The 10,831-nt window shown below is 37.8% G+C and overlaps 1 protein-coding gene across 3 annotated transcripts in view; it reads right to left on the bottom strand.

Moving 5' to 3' along the window:
• LOC121372449 (phospholipase D1-like) overlaps positions 1-10,831 on the bottom strand; it is a 110,936-nt gene that overhangs the window by 50,999 nt on the left and 49,106 nt on the right. For all 3 annotated transcript variants that reach the window (XM_041498754.1, XM_041498755.1, XM_041498757.1), the window contains exons 10-11: positions 4,141-4,222; positions 2,033-2,146 (exon numbers count right to left, since the gene is read on the bottom strand). In XM_041498754.1, the coding sequence (XP_041354688.1) occupies positions 2,033-2,146; positions 4,141-4,222 (196 nt within the window). The remainder of the gene's footprint in view (positions 1-2,032; positions 2,147-4,140; positions 4,223-10,831) is intronic.

Genomic DNA, 10,831 nt, shown 5'->3' with positions numbered 1-10,831 from the left:
ACACTCACCACACACAGGTAGAAAACAAGAGTTTGTATGTTACATTCACCGTGACACTCACCACACAGGTAGAAAAGGAATACATTATCTGTGACCCTCACCACACACAGGTAGACAAGGAATACATTATCTGTAACACTCACCACACACAGGTAGAAAAGAAGAGTTTGTATGTTACATTCACCGTGACCCTCACCACACACAGGTAGACAAGGAATACATTCACCGTGACCCTCACCACACACAGGTAGACAAGGAATACATTCACTGTGACACTCACCACACACAGGTAGAAAAGGAATCCATGTATTTGTTTTTATCCTGCAACCACTGTTTCTACTGTCCGATTATGGTGACTGATTAAAGGCATAGGCTACAAATATTTCTACCACTCAAAATGTGCAATTTGTTCACATATTTATTCTACAAGCATATCAAAACACATATCTGAAAAGAAAATAGGGTGTCACCGAGCTAGATTTTTGTTTATATGGCTCAGACATGGTTTTATTTTTTCCTATTTTGTGGACAAATGCCTTAAAATTTAAATTTTACTTAATCTATATACTTAATAAACAGTTTTCCAATTGAAATAATTTACAAATTCAATGTACATGACATTGTGTGCATTAAAGAAATTCTAAAAGTCCAGTCTAATACCCATTAACATTTGGATGTTCTTTAGAACAATGCCGAGTTATTTCAATATATTTAAACTACAATTTCATATTTTATTAGCACATTTTGGATTAAATATATATATATTTCTTACTACTCAAAGATTCCAACAAATCTTGTATAAAGACTACTAGCATGTGTATTTACTTAAAATGAAAAAAATAACAAATAAAGGTCATCGGTCTATTTTATTTATATATTTTTTTGAAGTGATGTAATGCAAAATACAATAACACTGTCTTGTCTAACTATCAACATTTCTAACAATAATAAAATGTACAACTAGACCAGAAAGCATCTTATAACACACATGTATGTCAGGCGTGGACACCACCCCCCCCCCACCCCCCACACACACACACATACACACTGAAAAATCCATGTTTAGCACATGAATACAATGCATTTATTGGAATTTAGAGGGGAACATCTAATATCTTGCTCAGCTTGATATTTTTGTGGAAGATTACGTTAATAGAGCCTATACTTTGGAATACTGTAGGTGCCCTTTTTAAATGTTCACCCCTCCCGAGAAAAAGTCATGCTTCCGCCCCTGTATGTAATCATGTATTTGTTTGATTTGGGCCAGTGTTACATAACACTCAGGTAGTGATCTGTTACACTCACAGTTAGGACCCAGTTCTACTATATGGCGACCTTGTCAATGTCTCCAGTTAGCAGGTTTACGACAGAAGTCACTTTTTGCACCCTTGTTTTCACTTCTTACACAATAAATAATAATTATAATATATATTACTGTAATCTCATTTGAAATCAATATTCTTTAAATAGTATGGCTTTTTTTGTTGCTTTTTCAATTATAATATTTTCTTCTTACACAATCAGGTGCATTTAACTGTAATTTAGTAATTTTCAAACAAAAGATTTTCAATACCAATTTTGTATTGGAAATTCAACAGCATTTTGGAGATGGAAACGTCATGCCCCCAATTTATTGTTATTGTAAGGAGATGCAAAGTGACGTCATTATAATAAGATTGAAAAAAAGAAGAAAAAAAGAGTGGACAAATTTTCATTTCTCCTAAGTTCAAGGGCTATAACTAGTCAAACTTTGTTTGTAACAAAACATGATAAAGCTACACTAGATGTTTTCTGCCTGTTTGGACACTAGTGTTTGTTTTCTATAGATACTCTTGATGTTTGACAACATGAAAGAGAACTTTACCTTGATGTTTTCTGCCTGTTTGGACACTAGTGTTTGTTTTCTATAAATACTCTTGATGTTTGACAACATGAAAGAGAACTTTACCTTGATGTTTTCTGGATGTTCGGACACCAGAGTCTGCTTGCTATAAATACTGCTGATGTTTGAAAATATAAAAGAGAACTTTACCTTGATGTTTTCTGGGTGTTTGGACACCAGAGTCTGCTTGCTATAAATACTGTTGAGGCCAAGAGCCAGCGGAAACTCCTTGTACAACAAAATAAAAATCTTCACTCCCGCATCCTACAGAAAAAAAACAGTGAGCCACATTTACAAAAGGTGATTATCATTATTACACATGTTTAAATCGTAAATGCAGAATAAAAGAAAACGACACATGAAGGTAGATAAGGAAATGAACATTTGTTTAACAACACCTCAGCACATTTTAAACTACGGCTAGTTTGTGTTTCAATGTATAGTTATTTTGAAATCTGCTCTTGCCATACAGCCTATTAGCTCATTCCAAAAATCTGCAAGGAATAATTTATGTACGTTTCCATCAAAGGCTGTTGTAAGTACTGTTCATCTATAAAACTGTAGCAAGTATCCTTTCTAAAACTATATGTCAGAATTACCAAATGTTTGAAATCCAACAGCCAATGATTAATAAATCAATGTGCTCTAGTGGTGTCATTAAACAAAACAAGCATTTAACTTTAACCCTGTCTATAGGAATTCAAGCACATATAAAAATTCCAGACTGAGCTGGATCTCCTTCCTGCATCTCTCTCACACCAAGTGCTGTAAAACAGATATTATTCGCGGGGGTACATTTTCACGATATTGAAAATACAGCCATCTCACGATTTTAACTCTTTGAGGCCTGGCGGCCATTTTGAATTCCAGCCCTAGGCAGTGTTTACCTGCTGGTGCCCTAAAGCATAAACACAGATTTCATGCACTGCAGCAAAAATAACTCTTTAACTTAATCAATAAACAAATCTGCATCAAATTTTGTGAGCTATTTAATTATGTGCAATTAATGAAGAACATATATTATTTTATATGATGTAATTGTAAAAAAGTAGTTTAATTGTCTATAAATAACAGAAATAAACAAAAGTTTTAATAAACGTTACTGGTAATTGTCAGGAAGTTGTGATTGATTTTGGGGTTTTTCACTGAAACAATGCTGGAAATCTGGCTTTGTGGTATTGCTTGAAACATCCAACACACAGGTTCACATTGCACTGTTCACAGCCTGTGGCTGGCTCACGTCGAATGCCTTGTGTACTGCATTGTTTACATGTCCATTTTTTACCCAGCACAACAGGCCAGTGTAAGAGTCCTACTGATATTCCGTCTATTTCGAAAATGTGACAATGGTATGTCGTCACTATCGCTACTTAAGTCTACATCCGAATTACTGCTATTTAAATCGAGTACGTCATCGTTCGTGAAACCTTCAAATTCCGAAATACTATCATCATCAGAATTGAGAAATACGTCGTCGTCCATTTTGTTAAAAAAAACATTCAAAGCAAACAAAGCCGAACAAAGCCACGAGGTGCATGAACAAACCCAGCTGTAAGACTACTTTTTATTGGTCACTGGATTAATCTTCTACAAGCTGATAATGAAAACTTCTAATTATATTAGCCAATGACGTCTCGTTTTACATGTACAGTCGGCCACGCCTCCAGTCGGCATTCGATAATAGCTACTGCTTGTAAACCACGCGTACAGGCGGGACTCGACATTTCGCGCAAATTAACATCACGACGTGAGTCGGGATTCGGCCCCAAAGAGTTAACTGATCAACATTAACTGATCTAAAATATCATTAAAAAATTAGAAACATCCATGAAAATAATACTTATCGCTTCAAATATGAACTTTATTTTATGTATTTATAAAACATTTAAGTGAATATATTGAGTACAAATTATGAACTTGTACCCACTCAACGTGGTTTTTGTCAAAAATTAATCCAGTTTTCTAAAGGTTAATTACCACATATTTTGTGCATATATCTGTGGTTTCTGTCTTTTGTCTAAAAGACATAAAACACTGATGTTATAACAGTGTCACTTATCTTTTTCGACATCCTACATGTATATATTTCCAAAACATTAATTAAAGTATTTTTCATCTATGAAATGTTCAAAATTACTTTAAGTTTAAGCCACATGGTCAAAAATAGAAGGTGCTTAATAAATTTTGAGGTGTTTATGTTTAAGGGATATTCAAATAAATAATTATTTTTCTTAAACAGAGTAAGTAATCCAACTTACGGCTTTCCTCTGTAGAATCAGATCCAGTCTCCATCTGTCGCCCTCGGTCATCGGACGCTTCAGGTAAATCTCGGGACTCAGCCTGTAAAGATATTGGGACACTGCAGAGCAAAATCAAGAAGAGACAACCATTACTTGTCAATTCAATGTATAAAAGAATCAAGAACTTATTTTTGTTTTCCACCATAATAAACTTTAAGTATTCTACTTTATTATATCCAGTATAGCTTCAAAACAATAATTTTAAGCAAATGAAATGTTTTAATGATGATTTTATCAAGTGAATATACTACGGTAATGTCTCATATTTAAATAAAAAGATAAAATAAAAATAAAATAAAATCACCCCCAAATTAGACAATGATTTTGATGAGATTATTCACATTATTAATCCTTTACCAGTCCAACTGGACGTGACTGGTATTGCTTAAGAGGTACTCTCATAATGCTTGTTATTATATTGTGTCAATCACAATAATTATAAAGTTTCACGAGCATTCATACCCTATTCTACTTGGTTTAAACAATATTTTTATTTGCAGATCAAATTTGGGATTGGCCAACAGGCAAGTGCCTATATTAAGGCCTCTCCCTACATTTAACAAATATACATGCTATACATCAAGATGGCTAGAACAATATTACATTAAAGACAACATGGATAGTTGGTGTGTGTGTGTGTGTGTGTGTGTGTGTGTGTGTGTGTGTGTGTGTGTGTGTGTATGTGTGTGTGTGTGTGTATGTGGAATAGAAGAGAGGAAGGTATAGAAGAAACAAAGAATAAATAGCAAACAGTTAAAATTGTTAAATGGTTAATTGATCTTGAAATGCTTACTATTAATAAGAAAATTCTGAACAGATTTAAATATAGAGATATTATCTTGGACACTTAAATTAGAATCTCCAAATAGTAAAGTATGATACTTGAGATTATAATAGTTCAGAAAATGGGTATTGCAAGCTGTAGAGTATGTTGGGTAAAAACATAAAAAAAATTCAGCATCTTCAACTGGATGCCCACAAATACAAGAAGGGGTATTTGTCACATTCTGTACAAATTTGTGACCATTCAAATCACTGGTACCCAAACGGAGTCGGCTATGTAGAATCTGTTGCCTTCTATCATTTTTATATTCTATTTCATCCCCCACCCCTACTAAAGCATCCATCATCATGTTTATTAGTCCCCTACCCTGAAGGTCACTATGGGTTTCATCTCCGTCCTTCTGTCTGTCTATCCCATCCATCTCTCACACATTTAGTTTTCCGGATGTTACAATGACTCGAGATACTGAGCTGAGATTTTGTGGATAGCTTTATTATGTACCATTACAGAATCTGATAAAGTTTAACTTTCATGGCGATTTACTGATTTTTCACAGAGGTATGGTCCTTGAATTTAGAAGATCTGTTGGGCTTGGTAGGGCACATGTACAGCTAGGACTCTCAGAATGCTTGTTTTGTAAGGAATATTCTGATCAGCATTTTTCGCTTGTTAAAACGCTCACTTAATGTGCAGTAGGTCTAAGGATTGATCACCGTCGTTCTCGTTCCAGCCAATGCAGCAAGACTGGTATATCAAAGGCTGTGGTATGTGTTAACCTGTCTGTGAGATGGTGCATATAAAAGATCCCTTGTTACTAATGGAAAAATGTAGCAGGTTTCCTCTCTAAGACTATATGTAAAAATTACCAAATGTTTGACATCCAATTAATAGCCGATGATTAATAAATCAATGTGTTCTAGTTGTATCATTAAAGAGAACAAACTTTTTACTCCCTCCAGGTATACATGTATGGTCTGTACAATGTTCATAACTGTGAACTATACTGCTTCACAACATTTAATTTGTTTTTAAATTGTAATATTAATATAGGAATGGACTCACAAAACAACTCACCACCAGTCTGAGATGTATATTAACATGTGAGTAGATAGACCCATAAAATAACTCACCACCAGTCTGGGATGTATATTAACGTGTGAGTAGATAGACCCATAAAATAACTCACCACCACTCTGAGATGTATATTAACATGTGAGTAGATAGACCCATATAACAACTCACCACCAGTCTGAGATGTATATTAACATGTGAGTAGATAGACCCATATAACAACTCACGACCACTCTGAGTTGTATATTAACACGTGAGTAGATAGACCCATATAACAACTCACCATCAGTCGGAGATGTATATTAATATGTGAGTAGATAGACCATAAAATAACTCACCACTAGTCTGAGATGTGTATTAACGTGAGTAGATAGACTCATAAAACAACTCACCACCCATCTGACAAGTATATTAACATGTGAGTAGACAGACTCAACAACTCACCACCAGTCTGAGATGTATATTAACATGTGAGTAGATAGACCCATAGAACAACTCACCACCAGTCTGAGATGTATATTAACATGTGAGTAGATAGACCCATAAAATAACTCACCACCACTCTGAGATGTATATTAACATGTGAGTAGATAGACCCATATAACAACTCACCACCAGTCTGAGATGTATATTAACATGTGAGTAGATAGACCCATATAACAACTCACCACCAGTCTGAGATGTATATTAACATGTGAGTAGATAGACCCATATAACAACTCACGACCACTCTCAGTTGTATATTAACACGTGAGTAGATAGACCCATATAACAACTCACCATCAGTCGGAGATGTATATTAACATGTGAGTAGATAGACCATAAAATAACTCACCACTAGTCTGAGATGTGTATTAACGTGAGTAGATAGACTCATAAAACAACTCACCACCCATCTGACAAGTATATTAACATGTGAGTAGACAGACTCAACAACTCACCACCAGTCTGAGATGTATATTAACATGTGAGTAGATAGACCCATAGAACAACTCACCACCAGTCTGAGATGTATATTAACATGTGAGTAGATAGACCCATATAACAACTCACCACCAGTCTGAGATGTATATTAATGTGAGTAGATAGACTCATAAAACAACTCACCACCAGTCTGAGATGTATATTAACGTGTGAGTAGACAGACCCATAAAACAACTCATAATCAGTCCGAGATGTATACTCTTCAAAAAAAGAAACGCAAAAGGGTACAAATGGGTTATAACTCCGATTTTATGTTTCCTACCGGTTCATGCTTTGTGAATATAAGGTCATTGCATGTCCCAAACACATTCCCACGGTTACATTCGATAAAACGCAGCTACTGTACAATAAAGTTCCAAAATGTGAATATTCGCAAAAACGCAGCCACGTGCAAACCATGTCACCACTGCACGTGCGTTGTCTGCACGTGCAACATGAACACCGACAGTATAAAAGTGCAGGGTGTTCGCTTGCCTGGCCTCTGTATCTGGCCGACAGTTGACAATCCAGGACATGCCACGTCTCAGTGAACCGCAGAGAAACAATGCCATCGGCCGACTAGACGCAGGCGAATCCAGAACGGCCGTTGCCAGGGCATTCCAGGTGTCCCCAAGCACCATCTCCAGACTGTGGGACCGTTACCAGCAACATGGATCAACACGTGACCTCCCTAGATCCGGTCGACCACGGGTCACTACCCCCGAGCAGGACCGCTACATCCGGGTACGCCACCTTCGGGAACGATTGACTACTGCCACCTCCACAGCCGCAGCAATACCAGGTTTGCGCAGGATATCCGACCAGACCGTACGGAACCGCCTACGTGAGGTAGGAATTCGTGCCAGTCATCCAGTTCGAGGTGTCATCTTAACACCACAACACCGTCGACTCCGACTGCAGTGGTGCCAGATTCATCGACAATGGCCTCAACTGCGATGGAGACAGGTGTGGTTCAGTGACGAGTCCCGATTTCTGCTCCGACGTCATGATGGAAGATGTCGCGTGTATAGTTGTCGTGGTGAACGTTATGCGGCAAACTGCGTGCAGGAAGTGGACAGATTCGGCGGGGCTAGTGTCATGGTGTGGGCAGCCATCTCACACACTGGCAGAACTGACCTGGTCCACGTGCAGGGCAACCTGAATGCACAGGGCTACACTGACCAGATCCTCCGGCCACACATCGTTCCAGTTATGGCCAACGCCAACGCAGTGTTCCAACATGACAACGCCAGGCCTCACACAGCATGTCTCACAACGGCTTTCCTACAGAACAACAACATTAATGTCCTTCCTTGGCCATCGATATCACCGGATTTGAACCCAATTGAGCATCTATGGGACGAGTTGGACCGATGCCTCCGACAGCGACAACCACAGCCCCAGACCCTGCCCGAGCTGGCAGCAGCCTTGCAGGCTGAGTGGGCCACCATCCCCCGGGTCGTCATCCATACTCTGGTTGCTTCAATGGGCAGGCGGTGCCAGGCAGTTGTCAACACACGCGGAGGCCACACCCGGTATTGACTCCAGATGACCTTGACCTTGGTGGTGTGTCCTATCACTTACTCACAATGGACTAGAGTGAATTGTGAACAATCCTGCAACATTTGGTAATTATCGGACTCACCATTCAATAATTAAATCAATTCTCCAAATGTTACGACAATGTGGTTTTGCGTTTCTTCTTTTGAAGAGTATATATTAACATGTGAGTAGATAGACCCATAAAACAACTCACCACCAGTCTGAGATGTATATTAACATGTGAGTAGATAGACCCATAAAACAAGTCACCACCAGTCTGAGATGTATATTAACGTGAATAGACAGACCCATAAAACAACTCACCACCAGTCTGAGATGTATATTAACATGTGAGTAGATAGACCCATAAAACAACTCACCACCAGTCTGAGATGTATATTAACGTGTGAGTAGACAGACCCATAAAACAACTCACCACCAGTCTGAGATGTATATTAATGTGTGAGTAGATAGACACATAAAACAACTCACCACCAGTCTGAAATGTATATTAACGTGAGTAGATAGACTCATAAAACAACTCACCACCAGTCTGAGATGTATATTAACGTGTGAGTAGATAGACCCATATAACAACTCACCACCAGTCTGAGATGTATATTAACATGTGAGTAGACAGACCCATATAACAACTCCATACCAGTCTGAGATGTATATTAACGTGTGAGTAGACAGACCCATATAACAACTCACCACCAGTCTGAGATGTATATTAACATGTGAGTAGATAGACTCATAAAACAACTCCATACCAGTCTGAGATGTATATTAACGTGAGTAGATAGACCCATATAACAACTCACCACCAGTCTGAGATGTATATTAACGTGTGAGTAGACAGACCCATAAAACAACTCACCACCAGTCTGAGATGTATATTAACGTGTGAGTAGACAGACCCATATAACAACTCACCACCAGTCAGAGATGTATATTAACGTGTGAGTAGACAGACCCATAAAACAACTCACCACCAGTCTGAGATGTATATTAATGTGAGTACATAGACTCATAAAACAACACCATACCAGTCTGAGATGTATATTAACGTGTGAGTAGATAGACCCATAAAACAACTCACCACCAGTCTGAGATGTATATTAACATGTGAGTAGATAGACCCATAAAACAACTCACCACCAGTCTGAGATGTATATTAACGTGTTAGTAGTTAGACCTATAAAACAACTCACCACCAGTCTGAGATGTATATTAACACGTGAGTAGATATACTTATAACACAACTTATCACCAGTCTGGGATGTATATTAACATGTGAGTAGATAGACACATAAAACAACTCACCACCGCTCTGTGATGTATATTAACATGTGAGTAGATATACTCATAACACAACTCACCACCAGTCTGAGATGTATATTAACGTGAGTAGATAGACACATAAAACAACTCACCACCGCTCTGTGATGTATATTAACATGTGAGTAGATATACTCATAACACAACTCACCACCAGTCTGGGATGTATATTAATGTGTGAGTAGATAGACCCACAAAACAACTCACCACCAGTCTGAGATGTATATTAACATGTGAGTAGATAGACCCATATAACAACTCACCACCAGTCTGAGATGTATATTAACGTGAATAGACAGACCCATAAAACAACTCACCACCAGTCTGAGATGTATATTAACATGTGAGTAGATAGACCCATAAAACAACTCACCACCAGTCTGAGATGTATATTAACGTGTGAGTAGACAGACCCATAAAACAACTCACCACCAGTCTGAGATGTATATTAATGTGTGAGTAGATAGACACATAAAACAACTCACCACCAGTCTGAAATGTATATTAACGTGAGTAGATAGACTCATAAAACAACTCACCACCAGTCTGAGATGTATATTAACGTGTGAGTAGATATACCCATATAACAACTCACCACCAGTCTGAGATGTATATTAACATGTGAGTAGACAGACCCATATAACAACTCCATACCAGTCTGAGATGTATATTAACGTGTGAGTAGACAGACCCATATAACAACTCACCACCAGTCTGAGATGTATATTAACATGTGAGTAGATAGACTCATAAAACAACTCCATACCAGTCTGATATGTATATTAACGTGAGTAGATAGACCCATATAACAACTCACCACCAGTCTGAGATGTATATTAACGTGTGAGTAGACAGACCCATAAAACAACTCACCACCAGTCTGAGATGTATATTAACGTGTGAGTAGACAGACCCATATAACAACTCACCACCAGTCAGAGATGTATA

The sequence above is a fragment of the Gigantopelta aegis genome, chromosome 4 (assembly GCF_016097555.1).
Source record: "Gigantopelta aegis isolate Gae_Host chromosome 4, Gae_host_genome, whole genome shotgun sequence".
NCBI classification, from domain to species: Eukaryota; Metazoa; Mollusca; class Gastropoda; order Neomphalida; family Peltospiridae; genus Gigantopelta; species Gigantopelta aegis.
The sequence above is the reverse complement of the archived record's forward strand: the minus strand, read 5'-3'. Positions and strand labels throughout refer to the sequence as shown.